The sequence below is a fragment of the Polyergus mexicanus genome, unplaced genomic scaffold (assembly GCF_030449975.1).
Source record: "Polyergus mexicanus isolate NDT 795.1 unplaced genomic scaffold, iyPolMexi1.0 SCAF_8, whole genome shotgun sequence".
Taxonomy (NCBI): Eukaryota; Metazoa; Arthropoda; class Insecta; order Hymenoptera; family Formicidae; genus Polyergus; species Polyergus mexicanus.
This window is the reverse complement of record NW_027223328.1, coordinates 8,541,104-8,567,829: the sequence shown is the minus strand read 5'-3', so window position 1 is coordinate 8,567,829 and position 26,726 is coordinate 8,541,104. Positions and strand designations below refer to the sequence as shown.

The 26,726-nt window shown below is 39.1% G+C and overlaps 2 protein-coding genes across 2 annotated transcripts; one reads left to right on the top strand and one right to left on the bottom strand.

Moving 5' to 3' along the window:
• Positions 1-301: 301 nt before the first annotated feature.
• On the bottom strand, positions 302-13,767 carry LOC138935317 (uncharacterized). The gene is made up of 7 exons (XM_070299768.1): positions 13,573-13,767; positions 10,503-10,778; positions 7,010-7,101; positions 6,675-6,828; positions 2,829-2,998; positions 1,308-1,821; positions 302-822 (listed from the first exon to the last, which is right to left on the bottom strand). Exons 1-7 carry the CDS (start codon positions 13,765-13,767, stop codon positions 493-495), a joined length of 1,731 nt encoding a protein of 576 aa, XP_070155869.1. The 3' UTR covers positions 302-492.
• A 2,300-nt stretch (positions 13,768-16,067) lies between these two features.
• LOC138935398 (glycosylated lysosomal membrane protein B) lies at positions 16,068-23,604 on the top strand. Its single transcript, XM_070299936.1, has 6 exons — positions 16,068-16,211; positions 17,829-18,086; positions 19,340-19,543; positions 19,793-20,023; positions 20,135-20,427; positions 20,561-23,604. The coding sequence occupies exons 1-6, from the start codon at positions 16,107-16,109 to the stop codon at positions 20,730-20,732; spliced, it is 1,263 nt and encodes a 420-aa protein (XP_070156037.1). The 5' UTR covers positions 16,068-16,106; the 3' UTR covers positions 20,733-23,604.
• The last annotated feature ends 3,122 nt before the right edge of the window (positions 23,605-26,726 follow it).

The window sequence follows — 26,726 nt, the reverse complement described above, 5'->3', positions numbered from 1 at the left end:
GTGAAGTATTATGAATATGTCAATAAGATTATATAATATGTATACGCACGAGTTATCTTCGTAAATGTATTTGATGTAGGATAAAGATCTGTTCCTTTTTTGACATCGAAAAACTTTAACAAAAAAGATGAAGCAACTTCTTCATTGTCAATATTATTATGTGGCGAGTTAAATTGTGAAGAATTGCATCAATCTTTATATATTTTCGCTCATTTTAATGATGTTATGGAATATATATATTATTAACATATCTCAGTTTATATATACATTAACTTATTTATTAAACGTGTCGTTTACACTAAATGCATGATCTTACATGTATTACAGTACGTATAACTGGTGCTAAGGTCTCGATATCTTAACTTATTTATCAACTCTAATTAAACCTTAGAAAAACACACGAATATGATATCGCATAGTGAGTTACGATATATGTTAAGGATGACGAGGATGATGGCGAATATGCGTGGAAACGCGGGTTAATCTCGTCCCTTAATTTCTGTACTGAAATTGAGGCCGTCGTGTCTGCTTTTTGCCCATCGACGAGAGATCGATGGTCTTTCCATCCGGAAGTACCAGCTTGTTCTCCTGGTAATCCACGAAGCCGTTATCCTCCTCCTCCTCCTCTCGTTGTTCTTCGTCGCACTTGATCCCGGTCTCATACGTGTATTCGCGTCGAAGTCCATCCGGATCGATGTATCCGTACTTGCCACTCGTTATGCAATCCACGCCGATTGTCTCCTCCTTGTACGACCCGTCGTCATTTTCGAAGCCCCACGTGATGGAACCGTCCTCGTTGTCGTGTCGATATCGCCTGATGATCTATAATTCATTCATTCGAATATTTTAGATATACTTTCCCGAAGAAAAAAAAAGAAAGAGCTCCACGATATCTTTCATGGTCCAGAGCACATTACGAATTTGGTATGATCTATAAGGTTCATTTAAAGCCACTTCCACACTATCATTTTGCATAAATTCAACCGATGTTGTGTAACGCGTAAACAGGTTTTCTCTCTCGACTGCGTTTTATGAATTATCGAATGTATTGGGATAAGAACAAGCATAACGCCGGATGATTGCGGCTTTCACTTATCAGTTTCAGAAAATAACTTACATCAATCTTTTTCGTACACTGGGGGAAGCGATTGTATTATATAATAATTCGTGCGATCGAGATTTATATGAACATTTAAAAATGTTACACAGAAATTAATATTCCATCTTTGTAATAAGCTTGTTTTGATAAATCGGGAACTGACGCAATTTTCGAGGACGAGTTTCGGATCGGTTTTGATCAACCTTACCTGCGCTACCGGTTTCTTGCCGCGAATCTCGTAAGCCTGGGATGGTTTTATCGGTTTAGGCGGCGGCTTGATCGGTTGTCTGAACGCGACATCGTCGACGATCTGCTTCCTCGGAGCCTTCGTAGGTTTCTGCGACGGACGATACTGAACGGGTTGCGGGGGTGGCGTCGCGAGACTTCCCCGGACAACGCTCGTCGGCGTGACCGTCACCTGGGGCGAACGATACGTTGGCGGTCCAGGAACCAGCGGTACCGAAACACCGAGCGGCCGTACCGATGGTGGATTAGGTGTCACGCGTTGCACCTCCTCGCTCACCTCTTCCTCGCTGTTCGATTCCTGACTCAGATCGCGAGAATCCTCGTCGTCGCGCTCGCGGATGGAATCGCGCGACACATCCTCCTCGGGCACCTCGTTCACCGGCCTCACGTGCTGCGCGAACAGGGGCGCGGCCGCTGGCAAATTCGGTCGAAGTGGACGGAACGTACCGGGTGCATCGTCCCCAGGGCCACGAGGTCTGTAATTTTATCATTTGGCAAAAAAATTGGTAGATATATATGTTTTATATATTATGTACATGTGTGTGTATGTGAGTGTATACCGGTATACATGTAGTTATTGGAAGTATAGACATTTCTAAAATGTGTGTATATGCGTACACACACACACACACACGTGTGCTGTTAAATTATATATTAATCACATTTTTTAAATATGTAATTTATCCTTTTTACAAATGCAAAAACAATTTTCGTCTTTGCGAGATATCGTAAAATTGAAAATTGTAAACGAAATACGCGTAGAACTTTGCAAACATGAAAATTATTTTAATTTTCTTTATATTTCTCTCTCTCTTTCCATAACACTAAATGTAGTGTTATACTATAATAGTTTCATTCACATGGAACAAGTATTCCTACTTTTTTTTTGTTTTATTATGCAAGCCTACCCTGAAATGATATATTTGTATGCCAATAATTGCGTAATCGGACGATTCTCAAATTCTTGTCGATAATTTCGCGTTTCCTGCTCCGTGCAAGAGTACGCGGACGTTGCATCAAACCTGGGTTGTCCGTTAGATAATTAATAGCGGTATATTTTACACCTCCTAGATATGCGCACACCACCCAAACTGGTTTTCCAACCTTTCCAATAGCTCGTGACTCTATTCAAATAGACGGATTATGTAAATACTTTTAGAGTATACGATTATTTATATTCGTTATGGTTTGCTCTCTCTCTAATTGTCAGTTTCCCAACAAGGTCGCATTCTACAATATTTTGACATATTATCGAGGCAATAATAACGTAAATTTTCTGCATTGATATAATTTTCAACAAATGAAAGATAAATATTTTCCAACAATGGGGACAAGAGTTAAAGCAAAGAAATATATAGAAATATTTATTTTATTAAAATAGATTTATTACGACAAACGTAAAAATAAGTTTCAAATCCTATCGAAATATCCAATACGATTAACCATCCCATCTAAGCTAAATGAGATAATTAATTTGCATTACCTGAAGGCAATCGGTCGGCGAAGTCGTTGATTGGGGAAAGCAGGTGGTGGTCCAGCACTTGGCCGAAGTGGTGGCGGTAATTTTTGATAACGCGTCGCTCGTAGCGGGACCGGTATCCCTTTTTGTCCTTCTTGAAACTGTGCCGAACCTGCGGCGACGCACGCCAGAATCTGGAACAAAAAAATTACGATTTTATTTTCGCTTTTATTGCTGTTATTAACATTAACTATAAAGCACGATTATTGTGTGAACGGTTGCAAAAAATATATATTTTCAATGAACGATCGTGTCACCATTTAACGTTTTATGCTCTTGTATTGATTAATTATATGTTTTCGATATGGACGATTTAATCGGCTATACTTTCTGCTGCGCTCTTTAAATCGCGCGCTAATCATGTGAAATCTACAGTTTACGATTTTTCCAAAGACTAAGTCGGTTAACGATAGGATAACGATGGAATTTCCTTCCAAGTTTTTACCGCGATAACTTCCTCGGAAATACTTTTTGTAATTCTCTCTCTCTCTCTCTACGCGCGTCGTTAATAATGTATATAATGCTAATAATAATGTACAATTATTATTTACGCGCTTTACACAAATTTCTATTCTGATTCTCCGATCGATGAACGGCAACGAGCGCAACGAAACTATTCGTCACGCCCGCGTGTAACGCGAAACTCGTTCCGCACGGCATGTACACGATATTCCGGTTTGCGCGCTTTGCGTTACAAGTACCGCACCGGCTTGCATACATACGCAAAATCGTCTCGTGCAAGAGAAAAGAGAAAGTGATTCGATTTGAGGGTCTTAAATCGCGGCATTCTTTCAGTCCCGCATATAGATACACGCGTAATCGTTTAATTGACATGACATTTAAGCGACGACGCGAAATACGAAAAGGAGAGGGATGCGTTTTGTACGCACACGGATCAGAAAAATCGCGATAGAAACGCAGTAGAAATTGAAATAACTATTGTATTTATTACTTCTTTCACTTTCATCGATTCCTTCATGTTTCCAGCACATGATCGGATTTAACTATTCGCTGTTTATAGACATATACGATAGGTAAAAAAAAGTTCTTAAATTACAATATTTTCATTTCTTTTTTTTTGAAATATAATATAATGAGAGAGAAATTTACATATTTATTAATATTTTTTTATTCAAGAATTTTTTTCTTTATTTTTAATCTTCTCTAATCTTAAGAAAAAAAAATCTTATTTTAATTAATTTAATTTAATAACTTAATTTTGTCGCGACAAAAATAATTTCTTTTAAGATTTATAGATACATGTCTAGTCTTGTATTATTATTAAATCTATTTCACAGTACAATATAGAATTTTGTGCGTAGTATACAATACAAAAAATATTTAAATGGGAAAACTGACAGATAAGAGCCAAGGCGCGGATATCGGTGCGTAAATTTATTATTGTTAAATTTTGGATTATATTATAAACCATCGATGGATATAAGTATGGCGATAGCATTTGAACGTTGTTCATTAATTTGTATAGACTTTACACACGAGTTTCAGTGCCTTTCTTTCTAATTATAAATTGTAATTTGAGATTTGACTGCAACAACAAATATCGTATATGTCAATTTTTAAAATTCCATAATGTAATTTTTACATATTTATTTTTATACTGAAGATGGACCAAAAAAAAAACTAGGAAACGTATATTTTTAATGCACGTTTGTTAATAAAATTTAACAATAATATGTTCGCCCACCAATATAAGCGCCTTGACTCCTATCTATCAGTTTTCCTATTTAATTTTGTTAGTACTTTGAGCTGTTATCTCAAAAAATATTTAAAAAGTATAAATGTGCACGTATGTAAAGTACATTAGGATACGAACATACATTGATATAAGAGACATATAGAATGCCTTGAATTTACATTGATCAAGTATACTTATATATAATTTATTAAACAAATTCTAGCACGCGTTTGGTGTAACTGGGAATAGAACCGAGTGGGGTCGACGAATTCTTTTCTTTTACGGTTCTCCGAGTCGAAGCACGCGCAAGATACAGCGAAAAATCTGCTCGCAACTTTCTTACAGCGAACGCTTTCACTCGCGTTCGCCGTGAATTATTAAGTCGATTTTCGACGTTAATCGGGGGACGGGGGGATGTGCACGAAATCTCGTCTCGACCTTCCGTTCTTAAGAACAATCGGAAATCGGAGTCGCGTTTGCATGTGGAATATGACGGCACCTTCTCTCTTCCTCAGCACGCACAAGATGTCGTGTTCACTAATTTACCGGTTACACGATGATTTTTGTAATGATCTACATACAGGCGAGCGATCTCTTGTTCGATAAAAGCGATGGCTTTTAATCGCTTAAGAATTCCTAATTATTTCTCGGATAAAAAATTAGGTTTTGTGTTAATAAATCAATTTTTTCATCTCTTAATAAGTTAAAATGCCAAAAAATTCAAGCTTCAAGTTAGAATGTATTCATAAATAGACGGATATGTGAGACATAATTTGACGCGAGCTTATGAAGATGCGCGTATAGTGTGTAGACGCAATCGCGTTATTTCTGTGTAATTTAAGTTGCAACAGTCCCTCAACTCCATTAAATAAATTATCTTGCTTAAGAAATACGCGCGAGAGAGAAGAGTCTGAGTACCGGACTGCGCGCATTTAAGTACTTGATGCGTGTGCTTGTACAGGTGTTCAAGTGCTTAAATTCATCGCACGCAAGTCTAGTACCTGCCGCTTATACACATCGCCGAAATTTCATTGTGTCGATCGAGGGTTAAAAATGAAAGTAACGAGCGGAATCGTGCTGTTACGTGCAAAAGAAAGTGAATGTATTTTCATGATGTGAGGGTATAAAAAAAATTGCAAGGATAAGATGGTCATTGTCGTAAAAAAAGACCTGATGATTAAACTATGTTTCTTTTGTCTTAACACGGTGGATCGCGCGCGATATTTTAACTTTTATTTTATTATATACTGTATACAGATTTATTTATTTATTTATATTTATATATATGTGTTGTTTATGTGTATAATGTAATAGTATAACATCAAAAAAATTAATTAATAAATGAACTATAAAATTGTGTTATCAAATGTTATATAATTGTCGCGGTTTAGTAAAAGTCAACAAATTTTATAAGCGACACATTTTATAATCAGCATGTTATGTAATTAAAATATTCGATAGATATATTATATAAGATTGAATTATATATATAATATATCGCGGGTAGCATGCGTATATTAGCGCTATATTTTATGAAACGTGATATTAAAATGAGATATTTTTAAAGTCCTACTCTCTAATGTTACGTCACGTTAAAGATATAGGAAAGAAATAGAGCACGAAAGATATTAATAGTTCATTGCTATAATAACCATAATTTATTTTTCGAAGAAGAATACCATATAAGCGCGCGATCAAATGTTTTACGTACAATCGGATATCTGTAAATTTTGCAAAAGTTGAATGAATTTGAAGGGAGATCGACAAAGAAATTTATATATATCCTGCAAATTGTGAATTTCTGATGCTCAAAAAATTCCTCAATTTATTCATACTTAAAATTGTCAAATAATTAATAAATAATTTTACTCTTGATCGAAATTTCAAATATCTTACATGAAATTCTTTCTATTTTACATTAACCACTTGACATTTTCACACATTATTCTGCAGAGAGAGAGAGAGAGAGAATTAAAACGATTATTCGTATCTAATTTTTACGAGAAATGTAGATGGTACAAATGTCAAAATTCAATGTAACTTGTAACAGAACCGGAGTAAGGGTTGGCGCGCAGGGATGGAGAACACTCGTGCTGGGTTTAGAGGGTACTCACGATCACCGCGATGCGCATGGCCGTGTTGTCCTCGTCTGTCCCTGGTTCTGTTGTGGGCGCACTAGGTGTGGTGGCCGTGGCGCGTTTGTACCTCACTCTACCGCGAACGATTCCCCGTCTCCGCGTTCTTATACTTATATCCCCGTTTAAATTCCTATGGCAGCGGCACATGCACAAGCCAACTTTCCATCGGTCAGGATTGTGTTCCGCCGTGCTCCACGCAGAGGAGGAACGCTTCTCTCTTTTTACCCCATCGGCATCATCAAGATTGGCATCATATGCCACGCTAATCAATCTTAGCGGTGATTTATTATATTATCGATTGTGCTGCGAACTTGACCGTCGAATTTGTTTTAGATCTATCCTTGTGCTTGGATTGTTCGCGTGGATCCGATCGAAAAGGATCGATGCGAGATCTTGGATTGATCTACGCGAACGATTGCTCATATTGTCGTAATTATTATCGGCGCGATTGCATTTATACTTTTTTTTTTCTCTCGTGTTACGGTAAATTGAGAAGATTTATAAATTAGAGATTGAGATCTTCGAAATTTCACGATAATTTTTAATTATATTATCGGATAATTTTGACAGCATCAAGTAGCATGCGCTTAGTAGAAACAGATATTTCTAAAGACTTTCGAGGATCACAAACGGATGTAAAGATTGACAATGACTATCGAAATCCCACAATGACTCGTGCGCATAATCATCAATCTTGTCGCAAACCGCTGCTCATTGCTGTGTGATTTATAGAGATACGTTCGAATTATTGAGTTTTCTCTGAAGTCAAAAGTCTCGAGATTGATGAGAGATCCTGCGACAGACATGGGTAGAAATATGATAATCGCTAATTGAGATGATGTGAGATTGTTTATCAAAAAATCCTTGTCTATGATTGCGAAAAACGATTTTATATCCCATTTAGCGTTAAGTATGAACGACTAATTATGATTTTTATTTGTCTCGTTTGAAAATTGTATGGGATGTTGTATTTCATCGAGATCTTATACTGATTTTTAAACGATGAAGGATCGTGATGGAGTGAGCAATAGATCAGTAATAAAAAATTGTTGATTGGCTGTCTCGATTCGCATCACGTAAATGTCAAAGTGGATACTGTTTGGAACGTCTAATTATTGCATAATGTGTTATGTCCCGTCAATTTTACGTCTCTACGCGAGAATTGCTATTACAGTATCGTTCGCAATAAACAGAGTTGGGGATTTCTGTTTGTAATAAATATTCGTATACAATTATAAAAGAGATTGACGAGATTATAATGATTGAATAATATTATATTTCCTCTCTTTCTCTTTATTCTGTTTATATACTTTAAGATTATTATATTTTCCATATTTTTTTCTTCATTTGTGATTAAGATTATGTAGAATAGGCAAATCTTTGTATCGATTTATTTATGATGTTAATCTTTTGTGTTGTTATTATGGGATTATGATAGAAATTATTGCTAGAATTTATTTTTTTATTTAATGTCACAAATATAATAACTTAATGTCATTATATTGTCTGAACAACGAAAAAGCTAAATTATGGAATTAAAAAAAAAAAGACAAATAAGTAGAGATGTACTATGATCATATTATAGATTTTAATTCGATAAGTAAAAGTTTTTCAAATAATTTCTTCATAAAGATTTATCGTCATTAGGGAAATGGTCCGGCGAAAGAGAACTTGCATAGGACTTTTTGTTACTTCGTATTCTCTCGGATGGAAGTTGCTGGAAACTCGTCCTATACTTCTCTTTCGCAGGAGTGTACTTGGATTAGGATGCACCTGATGCCAAGCTGATATTCCACTCTTATATTTAGGTACTTTTCTTATTTTTTCCCCCCCATTATTTCTTGTTATTATTATATTATATATTTATATAAATCACATAATTCTAAAGACTTTCAAGAGAAGTAAAAATATTATGTACAATATTATATAAAATTGAACAAATCAGCAACAAGAGAGATATCTTAATAAGGATTATAAATTTTGTTACTTACTTACATCTGATTCTATAATGATGCTTATACGTCAATCATGTATTACTTAATTCAATGATTAATAGAATTTTCAAGGAATTATTTATTTTATTCTCGTCATAATTTTAAAGATACCCTCTTGCTTTACATTGTAAGAAACAATATTCGTCTTTATTTTATATCGTCAAACAGCTCTCGTTTAATAAATCGCTAATAATTCAGATTTAATCGCAAATCCTACAATTCACGAACTTGTAATCGTTAGATATCGGAGAATAATTTAAATAACGCGAAAAGCTACGCTCTTCATCAACGCGTGTCCTTCTCCTTCATCCTTTTTACATTCTCGGGAGGAGTATTCCTTCAGCCGTCAAACATATTTAGCCACCTAGGTGGTAGCTTTTTCAGGAATACACCCCTGCGCACTCCTCCGCCCGATGACGACGAGAGGAGGGCTGCTTTTAAAGGCAGCTCGCGCCGCTGGGAAGGCTCGTTCGCCCAAGGTCAGTGCCGTGGCCGACGAAGCAGCCGATCGGCTTCACATGTACCGATCCTTGGCTGTAACGCGACGGTAATCCTGCCGATGCGGGAATGCAATTGGAAGGGAACGTTGGCAAGTCGCGAGTGCTCCGATTCGCGTATACAAGTGACGTTAACGTTACGATATATTCGACGAAACGGAAGAGAGCGATTTTATTTTATCGTTGGTGAAAAACGCGTGCTTTTCGTTATTCACGATGACTTTTTAGCCGATTTAACCGTTTTGTATCGAAGTTCGTTCGCGCGTTGTCACGCGCTACACAAAAGTATGCGACTCGCCTCGTCGAGCCTTCGTCGGGATTCTTCAAAATGTCAGGGCGGTATACGCTCAGATTATATAGCTTGCGAGACATTACCGAGGCGCGATATAGATTGAATATGAATGCATCATGATGTGTCATTTCTTTGTCTCGGATGTGTTTGTCTCTTTTTTTTTTTTTTAATTGAAAAATTCAAGACAAACATGCGTCCTTAATGAAGATCTAAATGAGAATGAAATAAGAATATTGTACGATTATTATTAATATCTAAATTTATAAAACTAAATTTCAGAGACAGAAGCTAAGCATATGCGTACGTGAACACAACGCTATAAATCCAAAGTCGTCGGATTCGTACGCGACTGCATCCTTGTATCCGAGAGCGAAAGCGTCGTCTCGTCTGTATCCCCTTCGAGAGAAGCGGTCAGAGAATCTCCCAGTCAAGAATTCCTCAGAGAGTCCCCTTCGTTCTACTGCAGGCAGGTTGGTAGACGGATATAGGCACAAGCAGGTAGGTGGGTAGATAGGTAGGTAGGTAGATAGGTAGACAGGTAGGTAGGTAGGTAGATAGATAGGTAGATAGGTGGTGCACCGGAGCAGGCATTCTCTCGCTGGAAGCAAACCGAACCTGAGCGGCGACGAGCGAGCCCAGACGGATCGTCGAGGCTCGAAACCCCTGCAGAACCGGTTCTCCGCGTTCTTCTTCTCCCCTTCCTTCCCGCCCCCGAGGTCTCTTTTTTTCTTCCCCATTCGTGTCGCGCGGTCGACGTCGCACAGGCGTCGACTGCTACCACTGCGAGCGATACGCGGCAATCGCGTTTTAAAAACGCACTCTCGCACGTGTGTGTGTGCGTGTATACCTTTTATGATTAATTGCCTGTGCTTCCTGCCGGCAATGGGATGCAGAAGCGAATGTTGGAGCTCTCATGGCGCGCGCTCTTCGGCATCCGCAGACGGCGGCGAAGGGCTCCTCCGCTCGCGGAGGGAGTTCGCGGTCGCGGTCGAGGTTTCGCGAGTGTAGTAACGCGTCTCACCTGTTGCCGTCTCATCTCGTCTCGTCTCATCTCGTCTCGTCTCATCTCATCTGTCACATCGCAATCGTTTTCTGTGCCGATTCGATTTCCCGCGGCCGATGCGTTGCCCTTGCCGGGTCTCGGAGTGACATCGAGTTCGTGCAGATAGCGACTTGTAGGTATCGTAGCCTGGGAGAGATCGACGACGATTGAGTCAGGATTTCCCCAGGGTGTGAAATGTTTCTCAAAACTTGATATTCTGGAAAAACTAAATAGGCGATCGATAGAGAAATTATACTAAAATGTTAAATTTTCTTTTGCATTCATTTATATAGAAAGCTATTTATTATGAAAGATTCTTATCTAAATTAGTGCCAAAAAATAATTTAATCCCCCGAAAAATCAAGCTCTAAAGTCACCCCCTCTTATTGATTTTATTCACGAGCGTAGAAAGTGACTTAGATCGAATGCGACTATATGTTTTCCTTCATCAATTCATAATTTTTTAATTATGATATTTTTAACTATCTACGTGTAATTGAATTCGCTCGTACTTCAACAACTGTTGTCACGCTAATGCTCTTGCAATTAGCATTCACCTTACGTTTCAATATTCAAGGTGGCGTGTGGCAAAATTTACATTCGCATTACGCTTCACGTGCGCTCGATAATATGTTATAAAAGGATAAAAAAAAAAAACTAAATTAATAACAAATACCGCATATGAATCGCATCGCATCAATCACTCTCCGTCCAGTGACGCACCTGTCGTGGGTACGTTGTCGTCTCCTTCTTATGGTCGTGTATATCGCGCGATAGAAGGGGACGCAGTGAAGCGTGTCCTGCAATTTTGCAGGAATGGCATCGCGAGTCTCCGTCACTTTCGATATCGCAACATTCCGCGGTCTTTTCGTACTTTATGCCTTCAAGAGTAATTTTCACATTCGAGACTTTTCTGATATATCTCAAGTCGAAAGAATATTTATATATCTCTCAATCGCTAATATAAATTGAAAATATGCTGCTATTTATATAAAAAAGGGCGATTAAATCCGAATCGAAAGAATCATAAATAAAAAAAGGAATATTCTTAATCATTTTCCGGTACCTCTATCGCGAAGAATTTTCGCGTCTTTCGCGAAATTTCCTTCTTTCATGGAAAGCTTATACTCTCGCTATTCTTTGCAAAGGGGATCCTGTCCCCCTCCCATCTTCCTTTTTCGCGCGAAAATTTCTGCGTCTCTAATAAAGATAAAAAAAAAATAAATAAATAAATAAATTATTTCTTCGCTCCTTTTCGCAAAGGATTTTCCACCGGTCTCCTCCATTTTCGCGGGAAGGATTCGCGCATCCGGTCTCCTTTTCGCGAAGGATCGCATGGCGCTTCGGCGGCCGGTCTTGGAGCCTCTTAGCCGGCCGGCGATCGTGCCGATTCCTCCTCTCATTGGCCAAGAACCGGCGGTTCTACCGGCTTGCTACCCGCGACAAGACTCTTTGTCCGTTTTTCGTTCGTCCCGACGAGCGACGCGACGAGACGAGACGGGCGGCGCGAGTTATACGAGAGTGCAGTCGAGGATCCTTCGGTCGTCGTGCCGGGTGCGATTATCGCGGGTCTCGCTTTCCAATTCGATCGTCCCGATCCGTGCGTGCGTGCGTGCGTGCGCGCGCGCGTGCGTGCTCTCGTTGTCCTCGATATATATTCGCGACAGCTCGCGCGAGTTCGCATTTAGCGCTAAGAATAAGCGCACCCATCCCCCGTTTGTCATCGGCGGCAATTATTAATCTGTATAGCGTCAGGTTTCGCGCATACATGATCTTTTGGAAGGGACGAGAGTATCGTTTCATATGTCCAGGTGAAGAGTGAGAGGTATCTTTTTTTCGTCTCCAATCGCAAAATGAGATTAGCCGCTGTAGCTACGAGGTAATTGGTATAACCATTGATAAGAGCAGGTACGTTTAGCGAACACATATATAGTTCTTGTTTTCTCTCTTAGTGATCGGTTCAGATTACGATTAGAATGTAATCTATTCGATCGAAGGTATCGGAGCATGTAATAATTGCAAAATGTGAATATATCCGTTTTTTACGACTGCTCCTATGGAGATACAGTGTTATAGTGAGAATCTTTTTTTTTTTTTTTTTTTTTTTTTTGAGAAAATATAAATATTTCTATGACCTTTGTTTTTCTTTTTTTTTTTTTGCAATAATTAAGATATTTTAAAATTATTGAGAAATTTTTTAATGTGATAAATTTCTCGTGTAAAGCTTTCTTTCTTAACTTTTCTTTAACTTTATAATATTTTATACATGTATTTTAAACAATAGTGCATGCGTTTTAAATTGTATCGTTCATATAAATTATCCAGAATATATATTTCACGATTTCTATATTTTGGATGTGCTATATTGTCGCTTGAAATTAATCGACGCAAATATTTATTATATTTATATATATATACGAGAAAGCATTTAACGATATCGCCCAAGGACGAAAGACAAATACGACGCTTGATACACAAGCTGCAGGATAAAAGCGATCGAGTCAAGAAATTAGATAGACAGTTTATTGTACTTTAGTCATCAATAACAAAATCAATAACTCATTTACAGGAGGAAAATAATGAAAAGGATAAAAAAAGTTGTCTCAATAATTTTACACGAAGTCATATAAAATTATTTATATCGATGTTATCGATTTTATACGCGTATGTGTGTGATGTATTTTCATTATTCAAATATTTTGGAGGATTAATTAAGCGAGGAGAAACGTTTATCGGTAAGTCTTGATTGCGCAGATGACAGAATGAAGATCGTAGAAGGCGCATATCGATGGTGGAATTTATTTTTCCATCACCCGGTATACGCGAGACGGTTCTATTCTCCCGAGGATCTCGACTTCTTGCGACGACCTTGAGCGCCGTATCGCGAAGCCGCCGAAGAGCATTGTCCTGTGATCGCGAGTACCCGGCTTTTACTTCGCTCTTCGTGTGCATTTCGGAAAAATCGGAAGCCAGACTCGGTTCGAAAGGGGCGGTCGTTAAGCGACTGTCGAGGAAAAAAATAGACGCGAAAGGGAGTGCCCAGACAAACCTTGACCTTGAGTATACTCGCTATTCTGGCTCTTATGGTTCGCGATAGATTACGAATCTTGGAATTCGTCGTCTTCTCATTTCGCGACTTTACTTTATAATGGGAACGTCCCCCAGAACGATAAGTCGTAATTACGAGAATAGTAATTGGTAAGTCCTCTATCTGAATCGGAATTTTTTTATTCTCACGATTCATCAAGTATGCACAAGGTCCTTATCGTTTCTATTTTCGAGTCGATTTATAATTATATCCTTCCTCGATATTAATTACTTCCCGTAATTAAGCTTCCCTAAATAACGTACGTGCTTTACTATGCAATATACACAGGTGTTATACGCAGGATACACTTCGTCTCCTTCTCTCATAGAATTTCTCCCGCAAAGATATCTCCGAAAGTTTTCAAATTATAGTTAACTTATACGCTAATTATTCTTCGATGTAAATCTGACATTTATATGCGTGATGACAAGCTACGAATTAATTTTCGCGTTTATTGCGTGATTAAAAAAAAAAAAAAATTAAATCATTCCAGGTTTTTGTCTCATCAATTTTCACGCGAAGCGAGAACCTCTCGCGTCCGCGAATGACTCGAACGATCATCAATCTCGCTATAATATAAGTTTGCGTTTTACGTTACGCGATCGAAAAAGTCGTCCGTATCGAAAAGGAAATCGGCTCGAGACCGGCCGAGGGAATGGAACCCCTCTAGACGGGACGCGCGTATATTCGCCTCGCCTCGCCTCGCCTCGCCTCGTCTCGCCTCACGCGCGGACACCGCTTCGGTCAAGGTCGCAGTCTGCGCGCTTAACGTTCTTTTTGCACGTTCTCTTTCCCGGCTTGTACCCGGTGTTCCGAGCGAAAGCGATCGATGTCGGTTTGCGAATGGATCGACACGAAAGTATGGGTTCAACAGTATTTGTAATTAATGCGGCGATATCTTGGACAACGCTTTTCATACAGATCATCACTCTCTTTTCGCGCTATTATTAATTTTTCAAGCAAGTTTTCCCTTCAATACTCGCCATCTCTTTTGTTCCTTTTCAAAAGTCTTTCTACGCAACGTTCACCAAGAAAATATATATATGTGTGTGTGATTAAATTTTTATAATTTTAATTATTCAAGATAGTTATTTCACCGTAGCAGCAGACTTACGGATAGTTCGATACACAGATGAGATTGTGAGTTTGGAAATATTCGTCCGCCACGAAAGTAGTATCAAATATTACTGTAAAAAAATCCCTTGGGTATATGCGTTTAGAATTTATATTTCTATAATATTTATATAGCGAAAATTTTCCAGCGAATTTCTCGATATGTGACCCGCGATTTCCGATGCACCAAAGCGGTCACGCTTCTAAGGCGCTTCGATTTTATTACGGCGGCGATATGGGAAATTTTTTTTTTCACGAGTACAATGAATTTTAATACGCGTCTCAAGGCCTTTCGACGAAGGTACGTGTATATAAAGCGTATATGAAGCAGGATTATACGAGACTCTATATATATGTATATATAATATATATATATATATATATACATATATACAGGATACTGTGTCGAGGCTTGGTAACTCCACCACCGTTGGCGGAATTCGACGGCCAATGGGGTACGAGTTTCCTTCTCTCGGCGCGAGAGGCACAGCTCATATTACATATTTACAATGCACCGACGTTTTAAAATCTTTCAAGAGCATGTATATACAATATATATATATATATATATATATATATATATATCGCTATCGCGCGATAGGATGTGAGTACCTTATCAAGTATCGCTACCGCGGTTAAGTACGATTCTTGAGTATGGCGAATTTTTCGACATCGCATACTAGGTGCGAGCTTGAGGGAGGAAAACTGATAGAGTAAAAATATCCAACGCTGGTTGACAGAATGAAAGAAATGAAATAATGGAGAGAGCATATATATAAATACCTTTTATATCCATCTCTAGTATAAAAAAAGTTAGATAATATTTCATTTGTTATTTTTAATAATGTTTATTTTCTTTATTTTATTCAATAATTCAATTAATATCTATTTATATACATATATCGCGCAGAGTCGTCAATCGATGGCTAAATAAAATGTATTGGCAGATCGTGACACGTGTGTTTAGAAAATATAGAAATGATCTCGTTGTTTTTTTCTATTAATTCGTCATCAACCTATTTATTTCCAAATAAAAAAAAAATTCTTTTCTGTTATGATATATTATTTAATGTTTATATATACTTCAGTTTTAAATTTACGTTACGCTTATATATTTAAATAACTTTGCGTATACATTACGTCAGTTCAGAAAGCAGCGGTCGAAAATTAACGATAAACAAAATCTCTGCAATATCGATCGTTGATATGTATCGACCGAGTGGATCCGCGACGGATTACCTCCGACAACTCGCGACTTAGTTCCTTGGCTTTCCGCGAGGGCGCGCTACTCGGTTCCCACCCCACCGCGATTGCGCAATGCGCAGTTCGCGGATGTTCACGAAGTAGCGTCGTTGACGCGTGCGAGAGGTGTAGTGTTTTGGATGTCGTTGTCATACGCGACGGCGGCAGGTATGTCCAGCGCCTTGACGGTTACCCTGTTGCTCGTCGTCGTACTGGCAGATTTGGGTTATTCCATGCGACGCACGGTGAGTACGAATTTATTTTATTGGGCTGTAAAAAAAAAAAAAAGAAAAACGAAAAACGATCGGTCGCTTCGGCGAGCGACACAATCGAACATAATACAAAGAAACATGATCGCGTGTGCGTGATTCATCGCGCGACTTTGGACTCTTTCGAAGCGCATTTGAGACCTTGGGTTTTCTGTACGGTCTTTGTATGCTCGTCTTATTGACAGCGATTCGAGAGAAAGGCCCGCTTTGTTTATGAATAACTCGTATATTAACCTCTACGCTCTTTTTCGATCAAGGTAGCTTCGAGATTTCGATCGTTCGAGGGAGTGTGCGTTCCTATATCGTCACGCATAGATGCTTATTATGATTTCGTTCATTAATAAACAGGTGGACTCATTGATAAATTGGCTGCTCTCGCATAATGGCTGATCGGATAAGTGCTGACAAAGTGCGACCTAAATCGCTCGAGATCTAAGGGCACGGTCGATCGTAAATTATAATGCGCGGCGTAGGAAGTATGGGGACGTTAAATTAAAATTATTAATGATAATGCGAATTAAAGCGATATTCTCGGTTTGATTTCCGTTTTTAACGAATTTTACATTGCAAATGTAAACTGTCTGCATAAACTCGATATATAAACGCGTAACGTAATATTTTGATACATGAGACTTAGTTTGGAGTTTTGGTAATCTTATCCAATGTTTTATTTCTCTTTGTGTTTATTGACTTTGTCTTTCGCATAACTTTTGCAACAGATTATTTATTACTTATACGATAATTACATTATCAATATTTTTATATAAATATCAAAAAATTAAAAAAACATCAATATCAAAATAATAATATTAAAAGAAAAATATTGAAAGCGTGAAATAATTAATTTCTCATTAATTGCAAATAATGAGATTGATCTGTAAATTCTTATTAATTATACTTATAAGTTTTTTAAATATTCGTTGCGTTTTAAGATATTCGTTTCGATGCTACACCTTGCCTAACGTCTTAAATTTATAATAAACTTGAATATCGATTCCAAGAGTGAATTAATAAATAAATATAGACCAACGCAAGGCGCGCGGGACGCGCGATATAACCGTGTTAAGGCTTTCTTGAAAACGGAATAAGAAAATTTATCGCATGCGAAATATATTCATTGTCTGTGTAACACGTCGAAAGATATCATTCGTAAATTCTAAAACGAGCAGAAATGAAATTTGCACATACGTCACTTTCGCACACGTGCACGAGTGATATATGTAAAAATAATAATCTATAATTATTATAATTAATAATACATAATTATTTTATTGTGAAATAAAATTTTATCGATAAAATGTAACTGAATTTCACACCAAACGCTCTTCTCGACTTTTTTTGTTTCCAAATGGAAAGATAAGATGCAATTTATTTCTTGTTTCGCACGGGCATGAATAAGAGTCTAACGGATCAATCATAGATTATCGTAACATCGTGTAATAAATTACATACGGTCATTGTGTAAGCTCCGTGGGGGTCTCGTAGGAACGTTGCAAGGCCGTCGACCACGCAATCCGGCTTTGATCTAGGTCATCCATCCGTTAAGCGTCGTCTATAATCGATTTATAAAGCGCTCGATTTATTCTGTATCAGTTACGATTGAAGCTGAATCCAGATTGCGACGATATCTGCCGAGAACGAAACGGGACGACGCTCCACCTGAGTGCCGATGGACCGAATGACACGTTGCATTACTTATGGGATTTCATCGGCACTCCGTCCGTATTGCTGGCGCTTACGCCTCCGTCCACCTCGCTTAACATCAGCTGGGAAGATTATCTCGCGAGGCGAGAGAACTCGTTACATTTTTCGGAGGTACCCATCTACACATTCGGCGTGATAATAAATAAGGTATTTCTTTTTCTAAATACTTCTCGATGTCTGACGATTGATCGCACACTCGATCAGGTAAGTTGATGTGTCTAGTGTGCGAAATACGTTGTCACGTTAATGTGACAAATTACAAAATCCATTAGGAAATAGAAGAAATTAAAGAACGCGAAAATAATTTTTTATTTTGCCAAGTCGTCAATCGAAATAATTGTTTTTGCCAAAACGTGTTTAATTAATTCTGAGTTTCCCCGAGAAGCTGAGTGAGTGTGAAACATTGATCCCATTCGATAAAATTTAAATAAGCGACAAGATATATGCAAAAAAGAAAAGTTCATGAATATGTTGACAAAATTTTTGACAGTTGTGATTGGTAGAGTTTGATAGAATGCACGAATTAAATATAGAAATATAGAAATTTGTTACTTAATTATACTGAGACATACATGATGTGTATGAGAATATGTAAAAATAGTACATTAACAATACTTGTTACTATGATTTATTTTTCCCTCAAATTAGAGCATAAATCCTTGTGAGTGACATAAATCCACTCATCGCAGTCTCCTTCGCCGAATGCGGAGGGTACATCTGCGGTTTCTTAATTAAACCTTAGTACTTCAATGTCTCCACTTTGTAGAAACCTCCTTAAGTCGAGTGCCTTCTCTCTCTATATCTCTTTCTGAGAATACACACACGTATCTCTCTGTACGATTTTGTTACGTTGAAATATATGTTTTAACGTTTTCATGTAGCAAAGCACAAAATTTGAATGCTGTATAAATTTAAATTAAATTAATTTAAATTTTTAATAAAATTTAGTGTGAATTAATTCTGTATTATTAGCATATGAAACAGATTTAGAATGCGCGAGATTAATCCTTCGCATTGCAAAATACATAATCGACGATTGAAAATTGTTTTGCGTTATTCGGTTGATGGGATTAATGTCCGCGTACAAAGCAGGATGTCCATAACAATAAGCAAACAAATTTCTGCACGATCGATCAACTGCATTTGTCGAAAATTTTGATCGCGATACATCAATATATCAACGAGATTGTGATTTAATTCAGTTTATTTTATTGGCTTTAATGTGCAGTCTCGCGCGTCTGAGAGATTATAATTATGTAGATTTAATTGTGCTCACTGTCGAATAATCCGATATTTCGCTAAGTAACTACTTATTACGATTTTTACATCAGTAATGAGATGGTGTTTATACATAAATTGTTAAATAATGCTACACTGAATTGCATTACATTGTGTTGCAGATTATCGAATTCAACGATGTAAATGATACGGCACTGATTGACACTGCCGACGTCGCTAATACGAACATTTTGCATCTCGAACATTTCAACTGGCAGCGCGTGTCCTTAACGCAAGACAGCGACTACATCTACCTGGACATGGAGGGTAACAATTATAACGATACAGCTAAACATATCAGCAGATTTGGGAGTATAAAGCTTTCGGTAAAGTATTTTGCAGTATTGAAGAGAAAATATTGATAGTGTGTAGTCAAAAAGCATGCAAAAAAATGTCATCTATTTCTCAATTATAACAGTCAAGTGAGAACAAGTCCCATTTTGAGATTGAACTAACAAATATCCGATTTCCTTATCTTTTCCTTGTAATTCAAAGCGCTTGTATCTTTATCTTAAACGCTATAAATGTTTGTACTTTTCTTCAAAGCGCTAATATTTTTTTCCATTGTTTTTCAGCTTCGAGGATTTTGCACTCTCGATCACTCGAATACAGTGCCTCATATGTTGCACACGGAGAATTCTACGCAAATAGACATCATCCTGGATCACATGCAGACCAACGAAACGTTTTCCAACAGTAGATTCGCTATTGAATTGCTCGTGGTTGGTGGTGGTGATCCTCAAGTACTAATGTTCGTTGATCCGAAAAAGAGTCTGGATGACGAGCATACACCAGGTATATTCGAGGTAATGAATTACAGGCGTTTACCATTTCAATTGATTCATTGCTTTTTCGTATTTTTTGTATAATTGAAAGTTTTATTATAACGCTTATTTTTTTATTATAATTTTCTTCAGATTGTCGAAGTCAGAACGCCACCCTACAGAGAACTGGACACATTAAATAGCGGAGCATATTTGCAATGGCGACCGGTGTCGTACGATAGCGCATCACGCGATGTAACCGGTTCTACAGAGACAATGCAATATCCACCAAAGAAGATTATATCCAATTATACGAGCGCTGTTGAAAATTCGATGCTCTATTGTTATTATGGGAGGAATGTGACGAATATTCTCCTACAAAAGTTAATGATTTCTTTGGGTTCGAAAGGGGACGGTTTCTACAAGAAGACAAATTATTTGACATGGTGAGTTGTTAATTGCATTTTTTATCAATTCTCGATTTTTATTTTGAAAATTCTATAGCGAGTCCTAAAAAATGAGGGAGTTTATACAACCTCTTTGAAAGATGAAATATTACGTTTTAATCTTATATTGCAGGACTTTCATAATCGGTTACGGTACACCACCCGAGGAGAGATTCTCTTCTCTAGTCATTATGATTATCTCGATTGGCCTCGGCCTACCTTTGCTCATTATGGTCATTACTGGTCTGTATCTTTGCATTCGTAGAATGCCGAAGCGACATGGCAACGTTTATTTAAGCCGATGAGCTCGACGCACGTGCCATATAGTTTTTGCGTACGTTGCGCATTTAGCTATATCGTTATATCTCATATGTATCACTATCTACGCAAAGAGATATTCCTATATTTATATGCGACACATATATGTATATTTTTACACGAACTGTTATCTTGGATGTGTGATATCGGTGTGATAAGCATGAGTGATAATCTGTTCTCTCACAACTTATTTAACATTGAGCGAGGCATTAATGTGGTTGCTTTTTTATTTTAATATCTTAGGATAATATGTATGTGAGAGATATAAATACCGTGCGCGTTGACATTTGATGCGAACATAGTTAGAATCAATCACATTTCTTTGAATATGCTATGAGAGAACAGCATATTAATTTGTGCAACAAAATGTTGAATTTTTCTAGATAATTTGTAATTGAATGCCGTGTGTGTGTGTGTGTGTGTGTGTGTGTGTGTGTGTGTGTGTGTGTGTGTGCGTGCGCGCGTGCGTGCGTGTGTTTGTTTGTATGTGTGTGTACGCGCGCGTGCGTGCATGATCTATGAAATATATATCTTGCAATAAGAATACTACATTTTATGTGGTCCCTTTATGACTTCCCTATCTTTATCATCATCAAAATGAAATATGATAATATCTCGCTATATATATTTCATTTCATGTATCCGCATGTTTTTATATTTCCATACGCGAAACATTTATGAAAACTCGTATACATTTCCCTCTTAATTTACATACAACTTTACGCGCTCTCTTATTCATACGATCTTTTATTTTTATATTTTTTCTTATATATGTAGATGTATACTTTTTTATTAGTATCATACGTAAAAGGTACATGACGTCTCGTTTACGAATCTTAGAGCGAAAACCTCAAGAAGAGAATTCTACGCTCCAAGTATTTTCAATCCAGGAAAAGGGAAAGCTAGTCACGTATGAAAAAGGATTCGAAAGCGAGGGATGGACAAAGACACGTGTGTGTCAGGGCGCGACACGGTAATGATCCTCGTGGACGAGTTTACTGAAACCCATGGATATGGTCGGAGAATATCGTAGAGAAAGAGTGCGAGCGAATGTTTTCAGGCAGTGGTAGTAAAAAATGGCGCGGTATGGTACCGTGGTCCCATTGCTGTCGCGGGGGCGGCGCGGCGGCACATCCACGACACCGTGGTGGAGGGGTACGTTTTCATTGATCCACCCCGTGCTACGGAACCGCACCACGCAAGCATTTACAAGCCCTGAACGGAGCATTGATCTCGCCCCGTCTCGGTGATACTTGGCGTCGCTTCGCCACGAAGGCGAAGGCTCGCGTTCGCCCGAGACAGAGAAATCGCGTTTCGCGCCCCACAGCGTACGAATCGGGCTGTGTCGCGCTGTCGGCTACAAACGACGACGGCTTTACGGGACGGTCGACGGTGCGGCGGGGGTAGCTCCCGTAGCGGATCGCGAATGGGATATAGAGAGTGTAAAACGGGGCGCCCTGTGACTAGTTGCCGCGGAATCCGCTGCGCGAAAGACTGGCGCGTGGCAATGCAGTAAGGTTCGCGTTGGTTCCACGACAGTCGGTATCGAGGAGAGAGTCGCTTTCGCGGTACCCTGAAGACGCATCGCCGAGGAAGAAGGAACACCTCAAGGGAAAAGTAAAAAGTACGCGTAAGAGGTGGATTCGCCGAGAGTGTCGACGAGAGATACTCGCGCGTGAACAGAGATCTAGGCTTGGCTTTTACCAACGAGCGACCCTTTGTGCCGGCCGCGTTGCTCCGAGGAAGAGACGTCGGGACGCCGAGGAGGGAAAAGAGCGAAGGAGGGTTGAACGAGAAAGCGAGGGAGTGGGCTAAAGAGTGGTGGTGGTAGGTGGGAGAGGTAGCGAAGGAGGACACAGCATTCGAGAGAGAAAGAGAGAGAGGCCGTTAAGGGAGGATTGGAGCGAGAGGGACAAGAAGAACGGATCGTTCGCGCGCGCGCGCGCGTGATCGACTGTGTCCGACCGTACGCGTGTATATGAGTGTATGCTCGCGCGCGCGCGCGTGTGTGTGTGTATGTGCGTACAGCGGTGAGAGTCGACGAAAGAACAAAGGGAGTGGAAAAGAAGGATCCGCCGGACCCTCGTAAGCAGTTAAGGGCGCGAGAACGGCGACAAGTGGTAGCGCGAAGTGGTATCCCCTTAATCGGATCGCAAGGAGAGTAGCCCCGCGTCAACACGGGCGACGCGGCGGTCGGACACGAACGCGTCGACGGGCCTGTCCCCGTGGAAGGGACCGTCGCGCGCAACGCGATCAATTTTCGTTGCGGCGCGCGGGCGGCTAGTAGGACCGTAGGACGGACGCGAGACGAAATGACGAGACAACCGAGGTACCGATAACCGGCCGGATAATGTTGTCGCAGAGCAAGTTTTACGCTCTCTTTATCCACTACACTTTCGTGTAGCGCGACACGGGGCGGGTCCTTGCCGCTGCGGTGAAGAATAGCGAAAGAGGAGGCGTAGGAGGAGAAGAAGGTGGAAGAGGATAGCGAAGGAGACTAGAGAGAACGGAAGGAAGAGACAGAAAGACAAAGATTCCAAGATCCGAACGCGAAAGGCGCCTCGTACAACCGCGTAGCTGCCATCGACGTTCGAAGCAGGCGAAAAAAAAGCGGGATTCCAAGTGGAAGAAACAGATACGGGCCGGTACACACACGCAGATACGTGCTGTATATTTATGCAGGGGAAAAGACCATCGCGCGACGCGAAATCCGAGTAGAATCGCTGCCAATCGCTGTCGGTCGTTCTTCTTCCGCATCGTCGATGTGAAAAGTGTATCTCATTGTCAGTGTGTTGTCGCACGGTGCTCGATTGTGCTACCCTTATCTCGAGGCTGAACGAGCAAGGCCCGCGGAGGTATCCCAGAACCCGCCCCCCCCCTCTCTCCCCTCGACGTCGCAGTGCCTCTCTTCTCTCCATATCGCTACGTCACGCTTCTCTTTTACGTTCGCAGCGGTGACTATCTACGTTGGAGAGCGTTCGACCTCCTCAACCGTAAGTGTCACTCGTGTAATGTTACGTGCGTCTTTTACTCAGACGACACAGGAAAAAAATCGTCGAAAATTCTTTCCGGGTGTTCTCTGAAAGTTTTCAAGTTATTTAAACGGTTAATTTTCGCTTCTACGTTTCACGTATCTCTCGTCATTTGTAAAGCTAGCGCCAGATTATGCGCGTATTCGTAATTCGCGATTCGTGAACCGTACATAGAAATCTGTTTGGTTGAATTTGACGAATCTTCCATCCAACACTATTTACGAATTATAAACGAATCGCGAATACGCGCATAGTCTGGCGCTAGTTTAAAAAACAAATTTGTTAAGGATAATATGCGGGAGAAACTCGATTCATATTTTCATATGAAAATATTCCACACGTTTTGAGAAGACTCGCCGACTTTCTCAAATCAAATCATACGAGTTGCTCGCCTCAAAGTATTGTACATACAATGTCTGATTTTTTGACGCGTGATAGAGTTAGAGAGAGGTGGCTCTCGACGCAAAGATGTGAGGAAATTTGCGATGCAGAATTATGCTGAGATACGCGAGGAATTGCATATAAACTCTGGTATTTTAGACGATCATTTAGAAGATCATTTATATACTGCAATTTTTATATAAAAATGCTATATATCAACATTTCCATTTCGTTCGATCGTTGTAGCAATTGTTTCGCGCAAAATTCCTATTATTAGGAATTTTGATTTAATATATTTTAAAAATATAAGATGCGTATATATCGGTTACAATGTAACATGATAGACTGTTTGACATTCATGGTAGAACCAGGGGCGTAGCTACTTTAAATATAGCACAAGCAAGCGAGGTGCAGAGGCATGCAGTGAATACGAGGGCGTACATTATAATCATACATATTAATAAGATAATGGTTGGCATAACATGGCTAATGATATATCGCGTTATAACTAGCGCATTTCATATGAAAGCAGAATCAGTTTGGCATTTAGTGTCAAGAAAAATATAAAGGAAATTAGATTTCTTTTTTTCATTGAAAATTGATAAAAACCAATATTTTCTGGTGCGAAGAAAAAAATCAAATATCTAGAGCAGCAATCTTCTACTTTACTTTTTTTAAGCTAGTTTTATTCGTATTATTTAAAGTTTTGACGCGAAACCTGAAAAATGGCATTCCTGAAATAGATTGGACACTCGTTATTATTATTCCTTTCTCGTTTAGAAAATGCGCTAGATATCGCGGAAAAACACGAGGTATCAACGTTACGGTATTGCAACATCGAAGGGTTTCTTGCGGAAAGTAAAAGAGATCACGTATGACAGTCGGCGCGATGATTCAAGTGAGGCGAGTCAGCCGCGGGTCAGACGTTACGTTCGACCAATCGTTGATTCGACTACTTGGAGTGACGCGTGCGAGCGATGCGGCGCTTGGAGCTGCATCGGGCTGCACGTTTTTTATGCACGTCGTCGTTTACGGTCCGCGGTAACGAGGCCTCGATTACAAGGCCCGATAGGACGGCAATCGAATCGCTAAGGTGTGTGCCGGGACAACACCTGTGTGTTGTCCCGTACATACCATATGTACATACGTATATATCATATATCGTGCACGTACGTAGCGTGACGCGCGGCTCTGCCGCGGTGGCTGCCATTCTCGATATATCGATCGACGCTATCGCGGTTCAGGGATCGGTCGCGCGGGGTGATCAGCGCGAGGACTGTCCTGATGCGTCCAGGATCGGCTTTACATATAGAGAGATGTGGCTTTCACGGAACGATATCAATCAATAACGCACGTCTGAGAAAGCCTTCTCGCACATCTTCGACTAACAAACTATAATCCATATTCACAAGGTAAAAGTGACAAGTATGATACAAGAGGTTTGTGTTCTGTTTATAGGTCTGTTTTTTCCAACTTAAGAAAAAAAAAATATATATATATACAATATATATATGCATATATTAGAGAGAGAGAGAGAGGAAGGAAGAAAGTTTAAAGAAATTATATGTATAATTTTGTAAATAAGTATACAAAGAATGTTATAATGTTTTACTTAAAAATATTTTCTGAATAAGCAAGTCTCTCTCTCTCTCTCTCGTAACTTAATATTACACTAGGAGAACATTCAGAACTTACAGTGTTTAGTGTAATGGATATAATACTTATGTGTTTATAATGGATATTATACTTACACTGTGAACTTGGATGTTCCAAGGCTGGCGCGTGTCTAGTAGAGCATTAAATCTCAGACACTATTGTGATTTTGATAAATTAATAATTTTTAGAAATAATTTTCATACTCTTTTTTTTTTACTTTAATCGACAATTCCTGTGTTTAGATATATCAAACTCTGGTAGCTATCATAAAATTATTAAAATTAAAATTGATATATATATATATATATATAATTTGTTTTACGAATAAATATAAGAGAAAGAGAGAGAGAGACAAAAATTGAAAAAATATAGTAACGTAAGAAATATTTTAGATCGTTATCTGGATGGTATTAATGAGAAAAGAATTAAAAGAAATTATTATAAAATTTTTCATATCAAAGAATCTTTCATCAAAGAATTTATTATAAGATCTTGAAAATTTTAACTGGCGAGATATAAAACATCATAATTTTAGCCACGATTCGCGTAAGAACGACGGGACTGATTAACCGTTGTGTTAATCGATTACGTCGCGATTACGGCAATGATTGTGACATGTCTGGTAGCTCCGGTGACCTTCCTCCGTGCGAAAATTGTCGGTCAATACGAGCTGCACGATCCGCTTAAGAGCGGTATCGATCACCGCGTCGTGCACGACGACGCCTCGGAGGACTTTCTCCCGCGAGGAAGCGTGCGACCTTATGCTATAACGTGGGCCGATTATTCTCTGGAGCAGCAGAAAATCACGAGTAGTTTTGCCCGTCACTTTCGCTACCGCTTGTATCGCTCACGCGCGTGAATGTGACACGAGTTTTGTTATCTCGGTCGTTATTCAGACATGTCGAAAAAGAA

Bases quoted from the DNA above. Each gene is read 5' to 3' on its own strand.
- LOC138935317 (XM_070299768.1), bottom strand. From the start codon at position 13,767: ATGAATCGTGAGAATAAAAAAATTCCGATTCAGATAGAGGACTTACCA. The intron at 7,102-10,502 runs GTGAGACGCGTT...TCGTTCGCGTAG, and splicing joins ACGAGATGAGACGGCAACAG to ATCAATCCAAGATCTCGCAT. The intron at 1,822-2,828 runs GTAATGCAAATT...ATAAAATTACAG, and splicing joins CGCCGACCGATTGCCTTCAG to ACCTCGTGGCCCTGGGGACG.
- LOC138935398 (XM_070299936.1), top strand. From the start codon at position 16,107: ATGTCGTTGTCATACGCGACGGCGGCAGGTATGTCCAGCGCCTTGACG. The intron at 16,212-17,828 runs GTGAGTACGAAT...ATTCTGTATCAG, and splicing joins GTTATTCCATGCGACGCACG to TTACGATTGAAGCTGAATCC. The intron at 19,544-19,792 runs GTAAAGTATTTT...ATTGTTTTTCAG, and splicing joins TTGGGAGTATAAAGCTTTCG to CTTCGAGGATTTTGCACTCT.